At 44.8% G+C, this 23,597-nt stretch overlaps 1 protein-coding gene across 5 annotated transcripts in view; it reads right to left on the minus strand.

The window, feature by feature from the left end:
* The window catches only part of AHR (aryl hydrocarbon receptor), a 143,481-nt gene that overhangs the window by 59,781 nt on the left and 60,103 nt on the right, over positions 1-23,597 (minus strand). For all 5 annotated transcript variants that reach the window (XM_073677853.1, XM_073677852.1, XM_073677850.1 and 2 more), the window contains exon 3: positions 2,681-2,787. In XM_073677853.1, coding sequence (XP_073533954.1) covers positions 2,681-2,787 — 107 coding nt within the window. The remainder of the gene's footprint in view (positions 1-2,680; positions 2,788-23,597) is intronic.

Here is a 23,597-nt window from a genome sequence, read left to right on the forward strand (position 1 = left end):
GTTAATTTTTTGTTATTTTCTGTAAAGTAAAAATTATATACATTTCTCTTTATGTTTTGAATTAGAAAACAGTGTGCAATGTTCCCAATGCATGGAAATAAAAACTAGTATAAAGATTGTGTGCTTAACTCAGGTTTTTGAACACATTGCTATTATTTTGAAGACTACTGTATTAAATTATTTGGCCACGCAGAGGGTGCATCAAGCACCTGTACTTGCTTTGAACAGACTCCCAGTCAGACGGCCATATAAATCGGACAGACATCGGACCACAATGCATGGACTGGCCGGTGGGTCGCCCAACCCGAGCATAACAGCTTCATAGAAATATATAAAACAGTCATGCTTGGGTAGGGAGAGCCAATGACCAATCCATGTATTGCAGTTCGATTTACGTCCGATTTATAAGGCCGTCTGACTGCGCCCTTGAAAACACATGCATGGCCGTACCCAGGAGGAGTTTGGAAGAAATGGCGGTCACTCGAACACGCATTCAGCCAACAGCTATTGAAGGTGTACAGAAAGCGTTAAAGGATAAATTCTCAAAAATAATGGTGATGGATAAGTATAACCAAGTTCTATAAATTTCCTCGGCTTTAATCTCAGCTTTATAAAATATTTACAGAGGAGCGTATTTCAGAAATCCTTTCGGTAAAATGTATCCAATCAAATATACATTAAAAAGGTAATACATGAGAATATTCATCCAGTAAGATAACATACAAGACTGGATTATTTTGTCTATAATTTCGGATATACAACAGTTTGTTACAAATTTCAAGCTACAGGAATCCTAAAGTGATAGATCGTAGTATTACAACCTCAGCCTCCAAAAAGTAGACATCTTGTAACTACAGTCTCCATCCAGAGGATCTTTACACACAGAGGTGACTATGATGGCCAGACAATTTAATGACCACAGAGCCTATGATCTAGAGTTTTATTTCAATCAAGCTTAGAAAAAAACCCTCCTCGGCAGCCATTTACGAAGCAGCAATCTTTATTTTAAACTTGCCCGGGGTAAATAACCCTTTTACATATGCCAATTTACTTTCAATAAGCCACTTATTGTAACCACTTCCATGAAGAATTCATTAGGAAGGAAAGTTAAAATGAATGTGTGCTGCGTCAAGGACAAATGTAAACTGTAATTTCCTTAATTGCTTAAAATGCTTTGATACAGTGCGACCATACAGAGTAAACCTACATTAGTACGAGAGGCCAGGCATGAGTCTCCTTGAACTTCATAAAAGGAACCCCCAGCCTTTGATGTGGCCATCACAGGAAAATGTACCCATAAGCCATATATTTTAATGACATACAACTCATAACTGTTGAAACATATACTAGAGAGGCTCATTTAGGATGTCTAAAGGGATCCATACAATCAAGTGTTCCTGTCTTAAGTTATGCATACCCATACAGACATGTTAATGACATGCAAATGATAAAAAAAAGGGGAAATATTTTTAAAGAATCTCAAATTTATTGAGTATGATCGCCACATGCAGCAATCCTCACACTTAGCAGCCAGGGTGTGTATTAATGAGGTTATTAATGGTTGTCTGAAGACTGTTCTGCCATGCTGAATGCACTTGAGCAAATAATCAAGATCCTCTGCTGGCAACTCCTTTTGAAATTCTCGACCAATGATGTCCCAGATGTGCTCAATGGGAGACAAGTCCAGAGATGCTGGAGACCATGGTAACACGTTTAGGCCATGCAGGCTGCTCACAGTAGCACCAGAAATATGTTTCCTGGAGATGTGAAGTTGAAAAATGGCTCCTGGGACACTCTGGATCAATTGTGGACGTCACAAACCAAACCTAAAAGTGTCAAACATTTTCTACACAGACCACCAGAAGGCGTTTGCATGACATTGGGCTGCAAGCCACACGTCCACCTACAGATGATCCAGTGACCTCAAGTCACCACTCTCAAAGGCCATCATGGTACAGAGCAAGATGGCAATTGAGACTGTAATAGAGATCTATTTTCTTCAAATAAGTCCTACTTTTGTCTTGGACGCAATGATAACTGGAGATTGGTCTGGAAACCACGTGGGCGTTCAAAAGGAACATCACACAGGTACCTACGCCCAGGACTAAGGTGTAGAGTGACTTAACATATGGTAGCCGGAAAACTAAACTCTTCATTCCAGGACACTAACAGCTCAGCACAACATTGATTTGGGCGTGGAACCAGTGGTTCCAGAAGCAGTTTTTCAACACACCAGGCAGCATGTTGGCTACCATGGCCTGCAGGGTCTCCAGACTTGTCTCCCATCATGTACATCTGGGACGTCATTCTTCAGCAATTGCAGAGGGAGCTGCCAGCAGCGGACATTGCCTGGTCCTCGAATGAGATTGACTTACTTTTGCTTTACTGTTGACAATACAGGTTGTCCTTCCTAGGACCTCTTCTGATAGGTTCTAACCGCTGTACACACCAGAACAATAGCCCTTTTAGATGTACAATAGTCCAACCTGATTGATAGCATCATCAAATTGCAAATTCTGATGCCGCTCTTCATACTTACACAGCAGGCTGTCATTTTGTCTAAGCCCCTTAATTTACCAACCAATCACAATCAACGTGAGTAGGCGGATGAATCAAAATTACGTCTTTGACAAGTAATAAATGGGAGACTATACCTTTACATTTTCATCATGTCTCATACCTGTAACAGAAGTTCCCCTTCCAGTAAATGCAAATCTTCTCCGGTTTTAATGGTCCTTTGATTGTCACTGATTTCATTGCCACCTTTCTTGGATCCTTGTAGTGCAACTGCAATGTAAAAAAATAAATACATTTAATATGCTCAAACCCAAAGCTGAGAAGACAAAAAAAACAAAAACAAAACCGGCACTGGATAAGGGGATTGGATAATCTTTTTATTACTTCTCCACAGAAACCATCATGACAAACACTACGCGAATGTGAACTGAAATCAGGGAAAAACTTATGGGCAAAAATCTGTATTCAACAAATGCAGTGAGGATCGTCATACCTGGAGAGTTAAAATGTATGGATAACAAAGAAGTGATTGATAGAAATGTCCAAACTGTCACACAGCATTTAGGCTTTTATCACATCTGCGACTGCCATTTCTGTTCTGCCCTAGTATAGAAGCAGTACAATGAAATGAATGGAAGGTCCAGATAAGGACAAACGTGTGGCGCCCCATCAGTTATAATGGGGTAAATTATGGTAGGTTTTCCGCTGACGTGTTAGTCCTTTTCCTGGTCATAATAAAGCAGTATGCTATTAAATGTAGTATTTTTGGTAGGATCTCACCACTTCTGTACTTATCACCCAGTCCTGGTTGTGGCTTACTAATACTGATGTAACATACTGAATGTGTGAACATGGCCTAAGAAAGACAATGACAAGTAGGTAGTTCAGTAAAAAAAAGGAAGTCAAAAGTATCCCATGGGTGTTTCTTCAGCTTTGTGATTAGATATGCATTGTGGTAGGATGTTACATAACCAGAAGAATTGTGGGCTAGACAATCTGTCCAGACCTTTTGCATAAAGCCATTGTAAGATCTCAATAACCTACAGCACGTGTACAACGCATAAGCCAATTCCTATATACAAATTCACAAATTGATCTCATCCATGAAAGCAGGGTGCATGGTTAGAAAGCCCACATACTGAAAGTTATACATAATCTAAATGTAAGGCACCCAAGCAGCATTTTAACGCAATTTTCTTGTAGATTAACCCTATATCAGCAGAAATTAGCTGTTTTTCTGCATACAAAATCTGCTCTGTAGGCTACACAGTTATTTTGGTTGTATGATCAACTTGTCTGCAACTCGCTGTTGCATTACTATTTTGGAGCCAAGATTTGGCAGTGAAAAAAAAAAAAAACAGATCAAAGTCTCAAGCAACTTTTATTGTGATCTAGGATGGCCGGCGACTTATGATCAGTAACCAAAAATCCATTACGACTGTGGCTACACAACCATAGGCCTATCATGTGTTATTGCCGTATAGCCCCAGCCTAAATGGTTTGAGTTGAAGATAAGCTTTGTGGATAACAGACCAAAGGTGACCCAAGTGCCTCCAACAGGGATGTCGAACTCAAATACACAGAAGGCAAAAATTAAAAACCTGGACAAAGTCGCGGGCCAACCGTGATATTTAATAAAAAAATTTAAAAAAAGTCTACAATTGAGGAAGTTTTTCCTTATCTAATATAATTATGAATCTTCTGATATAGAAACAAATTTAAAGGCGCAGTCCCAAGATCAAAGTACAGTTTAAAATAAAATAAAAAAAAATAAAAACAAAAATACTCACCTCTCCCCGGGTCCCCGATGCTCTGGTCTCAGCAGCTCAGAACCTCTGCACTGCCCGGCACAGTGGGTGGGTTGTAGTGACGTCATCGCGCGAGCTGCGCTGAGACATCAGACACAGAGGGAGAATGATGGCAGAGGGGGCATCAGCTGACAGCGGCCTCTTTCATCATTGCTTTCAACTACATCGGCATCCAGGATGCCAATACAATTGAAAGTGCGATGACGGGTGGTGGTCCGCCCGCAGGTCAGAGTTTGACATGTACGCTTTAGAGGGAGTCTGTCAGCACAAGATGACTGTTCAAACCAAGCATAGACGCTCGGTGCACCATAGGAAAGGACAAGGAGTTCAAAGCACCTTTCCGTCTACACGTGTTTTGCATCCATATCTGCCACCTTCTTCCTTGATTGACAGCCCTGGCTTTATAGGAGCCACAGATACATGGACAACAATTAGGTGGGAAGGTGCATTGATCTGCCTGGTCACACCAGGGGTGCAACGGGCGCCTGTGCCTGGTTTGAACAGTTATTTTGTGCTGACAGGTGCCCTTTAACTCAAACTATGTCTGAGGTTACATCTACAATTGACCTTGCCATGTGAAGGTCGCGGGCTAGTTATAGAACAGTGAAAAGCTTTTTGTAAAAGTACAAACTGGTGGAAAATACAGCAAATAAAAAGAAGGTGAATACTGGTGTAAAATTGAAAAAAGCTCCCAGATAAGACTTCAAACAAAATAGAAATTTCAAAGTATGGAAACAAGAACAATACAAGCTCCACTTACAGTAATACATTACTCAGGTGGTGTCAGTTTTACCAGAAAGTTGTGCAAATATGACGTTTCAAAGCAACATAAGAAAATAACACGTATTTTTGTAGGAAATTACTGATGTCAAGCAGGAAAGTTGTGCATGAACTTGGAAGAGAAGATTAATGACACCTGAAATCTTAAAATAAAAAAATTATGCTTAGGCCTCGTTCACACGTCCGTCTTTAGCCATGTACGTGAAAACATGGTACCACTGCCATCAGTGATTTGCATCAGTGTATAGCCCGCTTAGGCCATCAGTGTGTTATCAGTGTGCCCGCTTTTTCAGTATCTCATTAGTCCATCATCAGTGTTTTTCACAGATTGATAAATAAATTACAAAACTTCACTTATTCTTTTTAGGCCACGTTCACACGTTCAGTATTTCACATCAGTATGTGTAAGCCAAAATCAGCAGTGGAACAATGAGAGGAAAAGTATAATAGAAACACGTCACCACTTCGGCATTTATTACCCACTCCTGGTTTGGACTTATAAATACTGATGTAAAATACTGAAGGTGAGAACGTGGCCTTAATGTTAAATGCCATCTGTGTGCTGCACGTGTTTTTCACAGACCCATAGACTTGGCACTTCCGTGCTGCCGCACAACGGACATATGAGTATCATTATAGTTAATTATGATTATATGTTCTGTGAAAAAAAATGGATACATCTCGTACGTGTGAATGAGGCCTTAACTGTAGTTATTTAGAGTGGGGATAATATGTTTTGGGTGATGTAAGCCCTTTGCAGGCATGTTCAATATAGTTCTGACCGGAATTAAACCATATGGACATATCCAGGGGCACAATTTTTGCATTTGTTTATTTTTTTTTTAACTTAAACCTTAATAAATAAGTTTGTTTTAGCAAAAAAAAATACTTGAATCTAAAAATTACAAACCGCTCAGCTGTTCTAGTCTCTATGTCAGAATGCAGAATGAATAACCATCAAATCCGTTAGCGACCTTAATCTCACATTGGGGTTTGCAGCCCTAATCTCTCTTCCCCTGGACTCTTGTAAGCTGATTTATTACCACATGAAATTAGAAGAGCTCAGGAATTAAGGGATAAGGGTAACAAACCCTGTGGTCAGAGCAGGATCACTGATGGATCTGACGGTACAAAGCAGAGCAGCCAATTATCCGTGACACATAGGGGCTGTAGAAGCCACAGCGGTTTAAGCTTATTTTAGCAAAGCAAAAAAAATGCCCCAAAAGGTGTTAAAGGGGTTTTCCACATTCATGTTTCTCCTCTCTATTGCCAATATTGTATAAAAATGATAAAGTCTGACAGAACATTACTTCCTTGGGTCCAGTGCCAGCTCTCTGCCATTGCTGCGGTCTGTGTGTATTGGCTAAGCTCTATGGCTCTGCTAATGTAGATGGTACAAGACGCTGTTCTTCGTGATTGGCTGCAGCGGTAATGTGGTCTGCAGCCGTTACACAGAGAATCGAAGGCTTGTTTTGTTGTAACAAGAGCTCCGAGACTAAATACTTTTCTATATTTCATATAAAAGTACAGAGTAGATATAATTAGTCTGCATTCACACATTGGTATGTCACAGTCTGTGGTTTACAGACCGGTCGGGGGTAACCTGACCCAAACGCAGTCTCAGACATCCCATACATGAGGCGGTCAATTTGGGGTCAGGAGCCCCACGGCCGGTCCGTGCACTGCGGTTTGTACTCTTAACGACACATGCGGGTGTGAATCCAGCCTAACCCGATGAGCATTTAAAAATAAAATGCTGAAAAAGAAATGACATGGATGATCACGTGAAAAGCTTGTGCTCTGTCTGTTACAGTATGGTTTCTACAATTTAACAACTAGAAATTCGGGGTTGTAGCAGAATTTTTAGATCACGATTAGTTAAAGTACTTAGGCTTAAGTCCCCGTACACATTGGCACTGGCCAACTGATAGGGAGGGTGTAGATCGGACATGTCCAATTTCGGACTGCCGATCGCTTTGTCTCCCTGATATAAGCCGCAGAGAGATCTGTAGGCAGCTTTCTCAAAGAGAACGCAGCAGCGCTCGGCTGAGATGGGTGTTGGCAGAAAGACCCACTGAAGAATGGTTTGGGCATCAGGCATTTAATGTCTATGGGCAGCTTTAGGGCTCGTCCAGACTACTGGAATAAATCGGATGCGTGATATCTGTTGTTTTGCCAGATAGCACTCATCACAGAGTAGCGAGCCCAAGTTTGATCTGATATGCAGATTGCACTGAGCCATGCAAGTCAATGAGTGTGTGGAAAACATCGGACTGCACTCGGATGACATCTGAGGGCAGTCCGATTTCCGCAGCCTGACAGAATGAAGAAGATGGAGAAAAAACATTTCGCCATCTTCTGCTCACTCTAAACACTACTTCTATCATCATATACTGTTCATATTAAAAATATATTAAACTGGAGAACCCTTTAAATAAAAATAAAGAAGAAGTAGCTCAACATTTACAGTCAGAATCCAAGGGCAGTATATTTTGTGAGGGGCAGAGTCAAAGTGAAAAATCCCCTAAATATCCACAAGTGACACATAGGTGTCCATTAGAGGTTGCTTTCTGGAGTGCAGAACATGGAACATGAATTCATGCCACCTCTCTCTCAAGGTTAAGAGCTTTTCTGCACTCCAGAAAGCCATTGCTGGATAGAATCTGCTTTCATTTGTTTTCGGCTGGAACCAGAGATGATAAAATATAGAAGACTGAAGTGTGCAAACATAGCTGGAAAATTATATGAGGCAGACTTAAAAGATTTGTAGCCGGGGCCTGTAGCAGCGACAGACTCTTAATATTGTTGTATCAACACTATAAATTATTGAAGACTTAGGGGAATAAAGATAAGCTTAGCCTTCCTCCAAGCTTCCAACAGCATATTCCACTCAGGAAACTAATGCTGCAAACCGCTGCAGAAAATGTACTTGGAATTAAACAGTTCATAAATGTGGCCGTAATTCCTGACATTTGGCTTTTCATTTAACCAATGTTTTACTAAGCAAGTACAGTAATTCTTCCTGAAGAGACAAAAAAAATAATAATCAGCCGGCCATGAGAATGTGGAAAGGTGTCAAAGACAACATGGCTAATCTACCCATTCAACAGAACTGAAAAAAATCATAATACACATGAACGGGTAGTGTGAAATCAAAAAAGCTTAAAAAGGAAGAATGATAAATGTCGATCAATATTTTTATTATATATATATATATATATATATATATATATATATATATATATATATATATATATATATATATATATATATATATATATATATATATATATATATATATATATACACACACACACTTATTAAGGTACATGTGTAGATTGGACTGTACCGACCAATCTGTAAAAGAAACACTGGAACCAAAGAAAATCAACCAAAAAAAGGCCAGATATTATAAAATATATAACAAACTTTATTAGATCAAGATAAAATACATGTGAAAGACAAAAGTTTCGTCGCCCACAGAAAGTAATGTGATATTCAAACAAATAATTATCTTAAAATACAAATATATGTTACATAACATTGGTGATTTGGTGAATGAAGTTGTGGTGCTATTAGAGTCATATTTAATATTTTGTGTGACTTCCATGAAGGACTGCATCCATGCAGTTCAACAATGATTCATACAATTTATTAATGAAGTCATCAGGAATAGCAGAGAATGCCGTCTTACATGCCTCCCAGAGTTCATCTACATTCTTTGGTAAAAATGGCATCAAAATTTGTCCCACAATTTAATTTATGGTGAATGTAGAAATACCCCATATGTGTCTGTACAGTACTGCTTAGAAATATGGCAAGACTCAGGAGGGACAGAGCGCTATTTGCCTCGTGGAGTGCAGATTTTTCAAGAATATTTTGCGGACTCCATGTACAGAGCCCCTAAGTGCTAAAAGAGCAGAATCCCCCCTCAAGTGACACCATTTTGGAAATTATACCCCTTTGGGAATTTATCTACAGGTGAACTGACTATTTTGATGTGACCAGTACGTTATGCCCAGCTCATGCTTCTGGAGACATGCACCCGTAAATTAGACGGGCTCTCATTGGTATGGAAATGCCAAACATGTGAACGCTAACTGCGGTTTAGGCACACTGGGGCTCAGAAGGGAGAGCGGAATTTGGATTTGAGAGTGCAGAATTCACTGGATTTCTTTTGGGGGACGAAGAGCCATTTAAATTTTTCCAGAGCCTTTATACTATCAGTAAGGTGCAAGTCCCCTATATTTCCAATGAAAGATGACGGATCTGAGATGGGTATTTTTTTGTGGATTGATTTGAAGTTTTTGTTAGGAACATTTTATATAACGTTTAGGATCACATTTAACCTGCGCTCTACACTGAGCACTTACCTCGGGTTTCCATCTAAATCTGAGTGACGTGATTCAGATAAAACCCAGAGGGATCCATTGGTCTCTGTTCAGTGGTGCACAAAACTGTGGCCAACTGCACTTTTATGCATGCCTTAGGCTGCGCGCCCACTATGCGTTTTTCAAGCGTTTTTGATGCGGAATTTCCGCAGCGTAATTGCTTGAAAAAAACGCTTGGTAATCCGTGCCCCATGATCCCCAATGAAAATCCGCATGTTCTGTGCACATGCTGCGGAATTTTCCGCCATCATTTGTGCGTTTCCAAAAGCGGATTTGAGGTCACAATGCATTTGAAAAAGGCAAGTCAAATCCGCATGTAAAAACGCTGCAAAAACGCGTGTAAAATCCGCCAGCGTTTTTACTGCCAAGAACATGCAGAAACGCTGCGGAAATTTTCTGCTTCAATTCTGCATCATGGGCACATAGCCTAAGAAGACGGACACAGCCGGATCACAGGCCAGACTGCGTCCACAGTGTCTCCGTCTGCCTCATTATAGGGAATCTTCCGCTGGGGGTTATGTCTGAATCACGTATTTCAGAGATTTACATGGAAACCCCGATATAAGGGCTTAGCGCAGAATAAATGTGAGCCGAGCCTTACTGCGATCTTTGGGAGGCAAAATGAACAAATCAACAGCAGGTGAAGAATTGGTTTTATTTATTTTTTACGCCGTTCCTCGTGCAGTATAAGTGATTAGACGACTTCATTCTTCGGGTCGGTTAGATTACAGCAATAGCTGATTTATATAGGGTTTTTATGTCTGGCTGCTGTCACACACTAAATGACACTTCTTTAAAAAAAAAACAACTAGTTTTTCCATATTTTGAGAAATATAATTTTCCATATTTTGGCAGACAGTCATATGAGGGCTTGTTTTTTTGAAGGACCAGTTAACCTTTTTTATTGGTACCATTTTCGGGCACATGTCATTTTTTGATTGCTTTCTATTCCGATTTTTGGGAGGCAGAATGAACAAAAACCAGCAATTCAGGATTTTTTTTATTATTATTTTGTTCCGTGTGTGGTAAAATTGATAAGACAGCTTTATTCTTCGGGTCAGTACGATTACAGGAATATCACATTTATATTGTTTTTTTACGTTTTGGCGCTTTTACACAATAAAAACTATTTAATGAGAAAAAAGAATTATTTTTGCATCTCTTGATCCTGAGAGCTATAACTTTAGTTTTCTGCTGATGGAGCTTTAAAGGTGGCTTGTTTTTTTGCGAGACAAGATGATGTTTTCAGCGGTACCATTTTTATTTACATTTGTCTTTTTTTATTGCATTTTATTCCACTTTTTGTTCGGGGGTATAATAATAAAGCATCGTTTTTTGCGGTGTTTACTAAAGGGGTTAACTAGTGGGATCGTTTTATACGTCGTTCCGGAGGTGGCGATATCAAATGTGTGTACTTCTTCTGTTAATACATTTTTTTCATGAAAATATTTATTTATGGGTACAATATATATATTTTTTTATCTCATTAATTTTTTTTATACATTGTTACAATTTTTTTTTCACTTTGTTACTTGGTCCCACTATAGGACTTTCATCCCTTTTTGCAGGCTGATCGCTTGTATAGCATAGGGATGCAGGAGCATTCCTATGCTATACAAACGGTCAGCGTTGCACTGACAAGACAAACTTGTTGGATCATGCACGGAGCATGATCTAGCAAGTTTGCTAGCTCTGATGACCCAGATGTTGTTGAGTCACCATAGCAACGATCGCCCCCCTCCCCCCCGCGCGATGACATCCAGCGGGCGACGATCCAAGGGCAAAGGGGCTTCCTCCCTCGGCCTGCTCTCTAAATGCTGCGATCGATTTCGATTACAGCATTTAGGGGGTTGAAGTGCCGGGAGTGGTCGGGTATCACTCCTGGCACTGAGTGCCAGGTTTCAGCTGTCAGAATCAGCTGACACCCGGCGGCGATCGAGCACGCACCACCTCTGTGTGAGCAAAATTGCCTGGGTGTATCCATACATCCAAAGTCGGTAAGTACCTACCGACCTGGACGTATGGATACGTCCAAGGTCTTGAAGGCGTTAATGACCCACTCCCAAACCGGTCATGCTGGAGGATTGTTCTGGCAGCAGAATGTTCTCCCCGGCATCTCCAGACTCTATAACGTCTGTCACATGTGCTCAGTGTGAACCTGCTCTCATCCGTGAAGAGCACAGGGCGCAAATGTCGAATGTGCCAATCGCCTTGCACTGTGTTGGACTGTAAGCACAACACCCACTTGTGGAAGTCGGGCCCTCATACCTCCCTCATGGAGTCTGTTTCTGACAGTTTGAGCAGACACATGGATGTTCGTGGCCTGCTGGAAGTCATTTTGCAGGGCTCCGGCACTGCTGCTCCTGTTTCTCCTTGCACAAAGTATGAGGTAGCCGTCCTGCTACTGGGTTGTTGCCCTCCTATGGGTCCCTCCACGTCTCCTGGTGTACTGGCCTGTCTCCTGGTACAGTATCTTCTCCATGCTCTGGACACTGTGCTGACAGACACAGCAGCTACCCTTCTTGCCACAGCTCGCATTGATGTGCCATCCTGGATGAGCTGCACTACCTGAGCAACTTCAGTGGGTTGTAGACACCGCCTCATGCTACTGTACCTCTAGGGGTGAGAACAATGACATAAATGCAAAAGTGACCAAAAGAACAGCCAAAAAGGATGAGAACAAAGCAATGGTTTGTGGTCCCCACCTGCAGAATCGCTCCTTTATAGGGGGTATCTTGCTAATTGCCGATCATTTCTACCTGTTGTCTGTTCCATTGGCACAACAGGAGGAGAAAAATGAGTGACAATCAGTGTTGGTTCATAACTGGATAGGTTGATTTCACAGAAGTGTGATTGACTTGGAGTTACTGTGTTGTTTATGTGCTCCCTTTATTTTAGTGTGTATATATATATATGTATATATATATATATATGTATGTATATATATATATATATATATATATATATGTGTATATATATATATATATATATATATATATATATATATATATATATATATATATATATATATATATATATATTTATTTATTACACACTCACCTGGCCGATGGACTAGAGTCCTGTAAATCGATTCTCCCATGTCTAATATTGATATACAGTACAGACCAAAAGTTTGGACACACCTTCTCATTTAAAGATTTCTCTGTATTTTCAAGACTATGAAAATTGTACATTCACACTGATGGCATCAAAACTATGAATTAACACATGTGGAATTATATACTTAACAAAAAAGTGTGAAACAACTGAAAATATGTCTTATATTCTAGGTTCTTCAAAGTAGCCACCTTTTGCTTTGATGACTGCTTTGCACACTCTTGGCATTCTTTTGATGAGCTTCAAGAGGTAGTCACCGGAAATCGTCTTCCAACAATCTTGAAGGAGTTCCCAGAGATGCTTAGCACTTGTTGGCCCTTTTGCCTTCACTCTGCGGTTAAGCTCACCCCAAACCATCTCAACTTGGTTCAGGTCTGGTGACTGTGGAGGCCAGGTCATCTGGTGTAGCACCCCATCACTCTCCTTCTTGGTCAAATAGCCCTTACACAGCCTGGAGGTGTGTTTGGGGTCATTGTCCTGTTGAAAAATAAATGATGGTCCAACTAAACGCAAACCGGATGGAATAGCATGAAGCAGCAAGATGCTGTGGTAGCCATGCTGGTTCAGTATGCCTTCAATTTTGAATAAACCCCCAACAGTGTCACCAGCAAAGCACCCCCACACCATCACACCTCCTCCTCCATGCCTCACGGTGGGAACCAGGCATGTAGAGTCCATCCGTTCACCTTTTCTGCGTCGCACAAAGACACGGTGGTTGGAACCAAAGATCTCAAATTTGGACTCATCAGACCAAAGCACAGATTTCCACTGGTCTAATGTCCATTCCTTGAGTTCTTTAGCCCAAACAAGTCTCTTCTGCTTGTTGCCTGTCCTTAGCAGTGGTTTCCTAGCAGCTATTTTACCATGAAGGCCTGCTGCACAAAGTCTCCTCTTAACAGTTGTTGAAGAGATGTGTCTGCTGCTAGAACTCTGTGTGGCATTGACCTGGTCTCTAATCTGAGCTGATGTTAACCTGCGATTTCGGAGGCTGGTGACTCGGATAAACTTATCCTCAGAAGCAGAGGTGACTCTTGGTCTTCCTTTCCTGGGGCGGTCCTCATGTGAGCCAGTTTCTTTGTAGCGCTTGATGGTTTTTGCAACTGCACTTGGGGACACTTTCAAAGTTTTCCCAATTTTTCGGACTGACTGACCTTCATTTCTTAAAGTAATGATGGCCACTCATTTTTCTGTACTTAGAATTTGTATTATGGCAAGAAAAAAGCAGCTAACAGTCTATTCAGTAGGACTATCAGCTGTGCATCCACCAGACTTCTGCACAACACAACTGATGGTCCCAACCCCATTTATAAGGCAAGAAATCCCACTTATTAAACCTGACAGGGCACACCTGTGAAGTGAAAACCATTTCCGGTGACTACCTCTTGAAGCTCATCAAGAAAATGCCAAGAGTGTGCAAAGCAGTCATCAAAGCAAAAGGTGGCTACTTTGAAGAACCTAGAATATAAGAGATATTTTCAGTTGTTTCACACTTTTTTGTTAAGTATATAATTCCACATGTGTTAATTCATAGTTTTGATGCCTTCAGTGTGAATGTACAATTTTCATATTCAAGAAAATACAGAAAAATCTTTAAATGAGAAGGTGTGTCCAAACTTTTGGTCTGTACTGTATTACTTATATTTAACACAAACATTCCAGCGTCAGTTTGGATAATTAATTACAATACTACAGCTCAGTGTGTTGATGTGTCAATACGGAAGTAAAACCTGAGGAGCTTCATGTATATTCCCAGATAACGTATTATATAAGTGTAAATAGTACTCTAAGAGGAAGCAGTAAATGTTCAGTGTGAGAAATGGCTCCATGAAAGGGTTAAAGGTTATTTGACTCTCTCCAGGGGAAAAAAAATGTTTCCTGTAATTTGCAGTAAAAAATACAAAAGCTCCAGAGCTATCGAGATAAACGTACATTTCCGAGTTCCAATTTTAACTCTGCTCATTATCTTTCAACTTAGCAAAGTTTTAGTACAAATGACAGATATTTCCTCCCAGCTCTGCAATTCAGATTTCCCTTTATATTCTATGAACAGTCGGCTTCAGCAGAAAAAACCGACCCCGAATGAAGTTTACTTGCTGAGAAACTCATATTTACTTGATTTCCTTGACGCGGATCAGTTATCAGATTCAAACTGCATACATTAAGGCACAAATTTCTTAGAAATGCTGAGATTGGCTGTATAATAGTTTCTGGAAATTTTCTTGCCCGACATTAAAATGAGTCCAGCTACAGCTCATCTTATCAGAATTATTCAGCCATTCTGACACGCGTCATCACAGTAAGTACTTCGGCTTCATCAGATCTATTTAAACCATTCCCAATGTTGGATATAGTAACTGGAGCGTGGGTGTCTGGAGAAAGCTCTGGAACGAAGCCCTGAATGCGAGGTGTTATACAGCCAGCATCTGCCAGGAAGAGCACCAGGACCTGCTCCTGCAATGCCTGCTTCTGTCACCAGGCGCCAACACGTTCATTCTGTGGGAGGTGCAGGGGACAGAAGAGGTAGTGGAACCAGAAGCTCTGGACGGCGCAGGTTCTGTCCAGTCATTTAGATTAGGGTGGCTAGGACCTGCAGTATGGGTGTGTGCAGTGTCCAGACTGTCCAGTTGGAGTAATCAACTTCCTGCTCCAGCCAATTGGAAAGCACCACACCCTACTTAACTTTCCAGTTTACTGCTGGAATCTAACAGATATAGGTTTGTGGTTCAATCCTGTCTGTTTAGCTTCTTGTTGTTCCTTGTTTTAACCAGGGCTGTGGAATCTGTGTCCATTTTGGTGGAGTCGGAGTTGGTATAAAATGGATCGACTCAGACTCCTAAAATATATAACAAACTGGGTTCAGTAGTTCAAAGCAGGATGTGCTGTAAATGTTTTCATAAGAATTTGGAAAAGTTATAAAATGTCCTATAAATGTCTGTTCTGTTCTTGACCTAAGAATCTCGGCTTTTAGTTGAGATGAATCTGTGCTGCACTTTATGTACATGCTCAGTAGTGAGGCTCCTCCTACCAGGGCTATGGAGTCCGAGTTGGAATCAGGAAAATCGAGGAGTTGGAAGTTTGGCTTACCGACTCCACAGCCCTGGTTTTGAACTAGTTTTGTGTCTCTGACTATTTTCACAGATTCTGATTTTGTACCTTTCCTGCCCACTTGGTTCTCACCCAGCTACCTGACCACTATTCCCAGCCTGCACCACTGCACAGCAGCTTATTCCGTGGCCCCTGTTTAAGTCCAGATTCCTGTACATGAGTTAAAGGGTGAAGGCCAGGGAAACCCCTAGGATCTGGTAAGCAAAATGGCTTGCGCTAAGCCTGTCCGTGGTAGCCATTTTAGAGCTGACAAGCGACCACCGACAAAATGGCATTACACGACCAGAGTGAGCTCTCATTGCGGAAGTTCAACCATTTAAATGTAGCTGTCAATCACCAAAAGGGTTATTTAAATCGATCGCATGGTGCCGATGGATGGTCGTAGCAGCTAGGGGCCTGCTTAAGGCTCTGGTCACTGACATCTAGTTGCTCCTTCCTTTTAAATATAGCACCATAATCACTAAATATTACAATATATAGAACAAGCGATTGATTGCTGGATCAAATTACCCAATCAAACAGACTAACAAATAATGAAAATTTAAAAAAAAAAGTTGAATCATCCCCTTCAACTCCCCTTTTTTCCCCAATTGGAGAGGAAAGAAATAAATGAACATTTGTAATTGTATGCACCAAAACATTGTATCAATACAAAAATATCAGCTTGCCACGCAAAAAAAAAAAAAAAAAAAAAAAGGTACAGCAACACAGACCATTTTTATTTTTTTACTTTGATGAAAAAAAGAAAGAAAATGCACAAAAACAGCACACAAATAGGAATCACGTTGACCGGTCATTTTAACTGCACAAACAGCGCCGTAAAGACAAAACCTCCAAAAAAAAAAAAAAAATTGTGGCAGAATTTGTTTAAAAAAAAAAAATTCAAAACTACACCATTCCACCGCACTTTACATTTTTTCCCATTTTTTTTGTACATTATCTGGTAAAATGAATGGAGTCATCAAAACTGCAATAGAGAAAAATGAACAGGGGATAACTTCACATTTTGGGAATAACTTTTTAAGAACTAGGAATAGTTGAGGATAAAACATTTTAACACTTCAAAAATATGGAACTATGGAGCAATTCCACCCAAATACTAAATTCACCTTTCCTAACCTAATCGACAGAATGAGTCACCTCTTATTAGATAGGAAAATATTTTCCTTCACTTCATAGTGGCCCAAACTGAACTTCGAAGTAACTGAGGGCGGTCATAAACTTTACACTGTTTACAGCGCTCTTCATTCACAGCTTCTCCCTGTCGTACGTGATCACAACCCCACGTTCCAACATCTACGACAAAGTCTGTGAAACACAAAATACTAATAGTGGAACACTTCAGTAAACAGGAGGGTCACATCATTATCACACTTGTCTAACATCTATGGGTAGAGCTTTCCCAAAATGACTAGAAAGAATGTGACTGACAGCGGGTATAGCTGGGACTGCTCTGCCAAACAGGCTGGGTTCTAGCCTTGCAGACCTACAATTTCATAACCCGAGAGTCAAAAGTTCACCATATGTATTCTGTAGATTAGGCACGCAACCTTCCTCTGACTCCATCAATAAACAAATCAGAGGACAAATGTGGGATTACGTAGAATCCACTAACAAAGAATTAAGTCTCCTATCCCCATCGGACAACTCCCACTTCCTTATTCCACAGGCAAACATGGGACAATTGTGCACAAATACATTAGAGAGAGACATATTATAAACATATCTTGCTGCGATGTAATGGAGTAACTTCAGGGTAGTCCATCACTGCCGGGATATGAATAGGTGTAGCATCGACGTCTCTGCCCCGTTCTAGGCAGAGACGCCGTCCCTCTCACCTCCCCGCTCCTGGCGCGGCGTCCTCCAGCGCTGCTCTCCCCGCTGCTTCCGGCGCGCGCTCCTTCCCCGGCAGTGTGCTTAGGGCGCGCGCGCGCGCTCCCCCTCTCTTAAAGGGACCGCGCGCGCCGTCCTAAGGAGTCCCCGGCCAATTGCCGGAGGACCTCCCATATAAAGGGCACCTCCTCCAAAATGGAGGTGCCCGAGCAATGTTGTTTGCACCTGTGTCTCACCTGTGCTTCAGCCCTCAGGTCCCGTTGCCAGTTACCTGCCAGATTCCTGCCAGCTTGCTGCCTTTGTCCTGCCTGATATCCAGTCACCTGCCTGCTAGCCTGAGGTCCGACGGTCTGCCTTCCAACTCCTGTCAGTCTGTCTATGGACCAGCTTGCCCGCTCACCTGGGAGCGCACACCTGTTACCTGCCTGCTAGCCTACCTGGAGGCTCCGCCGTCACGTGCTGTGACCATCTGCCTTTCCAGAGACTCCTGCCCGCTCACCTGGGAGCGCCCACCTGTTACCTGCCTGCTAGCCTACCTGGAGGCTTCGCCGTCACGTGCTGTGACCACCTACCATTCCAGAGACTCTCGCTTGCTCACCTGGGAGCACACATCTACCATCTGCCTGCTAGCCTACCCGGAGGCTCTGCCATCACAGGTCGTACCTGCCCGTTCATCCAGAGACTGCCCCGGTCACTTGCCGTAACTCCCTGCCCGTTCATCCAGAGACTGCCCCGGTCACTTGCCGTAACTCCCTGCCCGTTTATCCAGAGACTGCCCCGGTCACTTTCCGTGACCTCCAGCCCGTCCACTCAGAGACTGTCCTGGTCACCTGCTGTGACTGCCTGCCCGTCATCCCTGATTGCCACCCGCTCCCTTACAAGGACCGCCCCCTTGTATAGTAGCTCAGAGGTTCCGCCTCCCAGACCCGTTACAGTTTGCTCGGGCCATGGAACCCAGTGGCACCCAAGCTCCCTCGCTCTCGGACCTGTGTCATGAACTGTCCCGCCAGAGGTCCCAACAGGAGTCCATCCTGGGTCACCTGCGGAATGTCAATTCTCGCCTGGACACTCTGACTGCTCCGCCAGCAACCTCCGCCAGCGCCATGATTCGCAATCCGACAGCTCCGCTGTCCACCAACACTATGGTATCCTACCCCGGACCCCGGCTTTCTGCACCTCCTCGCTTCGGAGGCGACTCCGCTCAGACTCGGGGCTTCATAAATCAGTGCACCCTGCACTTTGAACTCCTGTCCCACCAGTTTAACTCCGACCGGGCCAAAATTGCCTTCATCATGTCCCATCTCACCGGAGAGGCTCTGGCCTGGCTAAATCCTCTATGGGAGAGAGGAGACCCCCTGGTGTCCAACTTGCCTGCCTTTCTCACGGCCTTCCGGAAAGTCTTCGACGAACCCGGACGGAAGACCTCATCCGCATCGTCACTGCTACGCCTCCGTCAGGGAAGCCTCACCGTGGGCCAATATGCCATACGGTTCCGTACCCTTGCCTCGGAGCTGGCCTGGGATAATGACGCTCTGGTTTCAGTCTTCTGGGAGGGTCTGTCCGGCCGTATTAAAGATGAACTTGCCGGTCGGGACATTCCTACCACCCTCGATGACCTGATAGCTCTTGCCACCCGGATTGACCTGCGGTTCCAGGAGCGTGCCAAAGAGGTCACCCGTGAGAGGAGGTTTCCACGCCTAGCTCCTACTTTTCAGCAACCCGTCACTCCCTCCGTCTCTCCTGAGCCTATGCAGGTCGACCAGACCAAGATGGTCGGTTCTCGCCAAGAATCTCGCCGAGCCGAGGGAAGCTGTTTCTATTGTGGCAGTAAGAAGCACTTCATCCGTTCCTGCCCGGAAAAGCCGGGAAACGCCAGTGTCTAGGACCACTCTGAGAGGTCGTCCTAGACAAAAGTAAGTCCTCTCCGTCTCTGACCTTACCGGTCTCTATTGCTTGGGGAGAAAACAGTCTCTTCGAACTCGCCCATCTGGATTCTGGAGCTGCTGGAAACCTCATCGCCCAGTCTCTGGTAGAGAGATACCATATTCCCACCAAGTCCCTGGCGGAGCCATTGTCAGTTGCTTCCGTGGATGGAAGACTTCTCTCGGAGACCATCCTGCTCGTCACCGAACCTATAACCCTACAGGTGGGAATGCTGCACTCTGAGGAGATCTCATTCCATGTGCTGTCCGGACTTTCTCACTCCTTGTTGCTAGGTCTACCTTGGCTCCAGACACATGAACCCGTATTGAACTGGCGGTCGAGTGAAGTACTCCGATGGGGTCCTGACTGCCATAGGACCTGCCTGGTTCCGGTCCGTCCACTTCGCCCTCAGCCTACTCCAGCTAACTTACCTGGTCTCCCGGCTCCATACTGGCCCTATGCGGACGTCTTCGGTAAGAAGGAAGCTGAGACGTTGCCGCCCCATAGGCCATACGATTGCCCGATCGACCTGGTACCTGGCACCACTCCTCCCCGTGGGCGTATCTACCCGTTATCTGCAGCCGAGACCCGAGCCATGTCTGAGTACATTGAAGAGAATCTGGCTAGGGGATTTATCCAAAAATCTACCTCCCCGGCTGGAGCCGGATTCTTCTTTGTCAAAAAGAAAGACGGCTCGCTACGTCCCTGTATTGACTACAGAGGACTCAATCTCATTACGGTAAAAAACAAATATCCCCTGCCACTCATCTCCGAATTGTTTGACCGGCTCAAGGGCGCCAGGATCTTCTCCAAGCTGGATCTTCGAGGAGCGTATAATCTGGTCCGTATCCGTCAAGGAGACGAGTGGAAGACGGCATTCAATACCCGGGACGGTCACTACGAGTACCTTGTGATGCCCTTCGGTCTCTGTAATGCTCCCGCGGTCTTTCAGGAACTAGTCAATGACATCTTCCGTGACCTCCTGTACTCCTGTGTAGTGGTATACCTGGACGATATCTTGGTCTTCTCTCCGGATCTCCCCACACACCGGAGGGATGTTCGTCAGGTCCTGCTTAGGCTTCGGCAGAACCACCTTTACGCCAAATACGAGAAGTGCCTCTTCGATCAGACCTCCCTTCCGTTCTTGGGCTATGTCATCTCCCAAACAGGTCTGCAAATGGATCCCGAGAAGCTCTCTTCCGTTCTAAAATGGCCTCGTCCTGAAGGTTTGAAGGCGATACAGCGATTCCTGGGCTTCGCTAATTATTATCGTCTTTTCATCCCACACTTCTCGTCTCGGACTGCTCCCATATCTACACTTACCCGTAAGAGGGCTAACCCCAGGATATGGTCGCCTGAAGCCGAGGAGGCCTTCCTTTCCCTAAAGAAAGCCTTCGCCTCTGCTCCCGTCCTGCACCGTCCGGACTGTAATAAACAATTCTACCTGGAGGTTGATGCTTCCTCCTCCGGAGCCGGAGCGGTGCTCACCCAGAAGTCTTCTACCGGGAGAATGGTAACGTGCGGCTTCTTCTCCAAAATCTTCTCCTCGTCGGAGCGCAACTACTCCATTGGAGACCGGGAATTGCTAGCCATCAAATTGGCACTAGGAGAGTGGCGCTATCTGCTTGAAGGGGCTCTCTACCCGGTAATTATCTACACGGATCACAAAAACCTGGCATATCTCCAAAATGCCCAGAGGCTCAATCCTCGCTAGGCCCGGTGGTCGTTGTTTTTTGCCCGCTTCGACTTCACTCTTCATTTCCGTCCGGCGGACAAGAACGTCAAAGCTGATGCCTTGTCTCGGTCTTTCCTGTCCTCCGATCAAGAGGAGGAACCTACGCACATCATCGACTCCTCCAAGGTGATGAATGTGGCTCCCTTGGATCTAACTCGTCTTCCACCCGGTAAGACGTTCATAGCTGTGCCAGATCGGGAGAGGGTTCTTCGCTGGGGACATTCTTCTAAACGAGCTGGCCATGCTGGCCAAAAAAAGACCTTTCAACTTATTGCCCGGCATTACTGGTGGCCTACCCTACGTAAGGACGTGGTAGACTTCGTCGCGGCCTGTTCATCCTGTGCTCGTAACAAAGTTCCCCGACATCTACCTGCCGGCCATCTCCTGCCCCTTCCCGTACCTGCTGCTCCTTGGCAACACATCGCTATGGACTTTATCACCGACCTTCCAGTTTCTGCCGGTTGTACCGTCATTTGGGTTGTCGCTGACCGTTTTTCTAAGATGGCCCACTTCATTCCCCTGCCTGGTCTTCCGTCTGCACCCGAGTTGGCTAAAGACTTTATCCGCCACATCTTCCGTCTCCATGGTCTGCCCCTCCACATCGTGTCGGATCGTGGGGTTCAGTTCACCTCTCGTTTCTGGAGAGCCACTTGTAAGCTGCTGGACATTACCCTGGATTTCTCCTCCGCTTACCACCCTCAGTCCAATGGTCAAGTGGAGCGGATCAATCAGATCTTGTCCAGCTACCTCCGGCACTTCGTGGATGCTCACCACTCGGACTGGGTGGATCTTCTACCGTGGGCCGAGTTCTCTTATAACAACCATGAGAGCGAGTCCTCTTCCAAATCCCCGTTCTTTATAGTTGGTGGCCAACATCCCCGGATTCCACTTCCTGTCTCCGTTTCTGTGGACAACCCTGCTGCGGAGTCTCTTGTCAGCGAATTTTCTACTATTTGGGAGAGCACCAGGTCCGCTCTTCTTCTCTCCTCTGAGCGGATGAAGAGATATGCTGATAAGAGACGTCTGGATCCGCCCCAATTCCGTCCGGGAGACAAGGTTTGGCTCTCATCCAAACATGTGCGGCTCAAAATACCCTCCTACAAGTTGGGTCCTCGATTCATCGGCCCCTTCGAAGTCCTCAGGCAAATTAACCCTGTGGCCTACAAATTAAAACTCCCGGCCACCCTACGGATCCCCAACTCCTTCCACGTATCTCTCCTCAAACCCGTTGTCTTTAACTCTTTTTCCAAAAATCCAGGTGCCCCTCCTGCTCCGGTTTCCGCTGATGACATCTTTGAGGTAGAGAGTATTCTGGCCTCCAAGAGGGTAAGAGGAAAAACCTTTTTTCTGGTAGATTGGAAGGGGTTTGGTCCTGAGGAGAGAACTTGGGAACCCAGGGAGACCATCAACGCCCCGCTTCTCGTTGAAAAATTTCTTTCTGGCCTAAAAAAGAGGGGGCCTAAAGGGGGGGGGTACTGTAGCATCGACGTCTCTGCCCCGTTCTAGGCAGAGACGCCGTCCCTCTCACCTCCCCGCTCCTGGCGCGGCGTCCTCCAGCGCTGCTCTCCCCGCTGCTTCCGGCGCGCGCTCCTTCCCCGGCAGTGTGCTTAGGGTGCGCGCGCTCCCCCTCTCTTAAAGGGACCGCGCGCGCCGTCCTAAGGAGTCCCCGGCCAATTGCCGGAGGACCTCCCATATAAAGGGCACCTCCTCCAAAATGGAGGTGCCCGAGCAATGTTGTTTGCACCTGTGTCTCACCTGTGCTTCAGCCCTCAGGTCCCGTTGCCAGTTACCTGCCAGATTCCTGCCAGCTTGCTGCCTTTGTCCTGCCTGATATCCAGTCACCTGCCTGCTAGCCTGAGGTCCGACGGTCTGCCTTCCAACTCCTGTCAGTCTGTCTATGGACCAGCTTGCCCGCTCACCTGGGAGCGCACACCTGTTACCTGCCTGCTAGCCTACCTGGAGGCTCCGCCGTCACGTGCTGTGACCATCTGCCTTTCCAGAGACTCCTGCCCGCTCACCTGGGAGCGCCCACCTGTTACCTGCCTGCTAGCCTACCTGGAGGCTTCGCCGTCACGTGCTGTGACCACCTACCATTCCAGAGACTCTCGCTTGCTCACCTGGGAGCACACATCTACCATCTGCCTGCTAGCCTACCCGGAGGCTCTGCCATCACAGGTCGTACCTACCCTTTACCCAGAGACTGCCCCGGTCACTTGCCGTAACTCCCTGCCCGTTTATCCAGAGACTGCCCCGGTCACTTGCCGTAACTCCCTGCCCGTTTATCCAGAGACTGCCCCGGTCACTTTCCGTGACCTCCAGCCCGTCCACTCAGAGACTGTCCCGGTCACCTGCTGTGACTGCCTGCCCGTCATCCCTGATTGCCACCCG

Source organism: Phyllobates terribilis, unplaced genomic scaffold (assembly GCF_046119375.1).
Source record: "Phyllobates terribilis strain yellow unplaced genomic scaffold, ASM4611937v1 Scaffold_4__5_contigs__length_816908805, whole genome shotgun sequence".
In the NCBI taxonomy this organism is placed as follows: Eukaryota; Metazoa; Chordata; class Amphibia; order Anura; family Dendrobatidae; genus Phyllobates; species Phyllobates terribilis.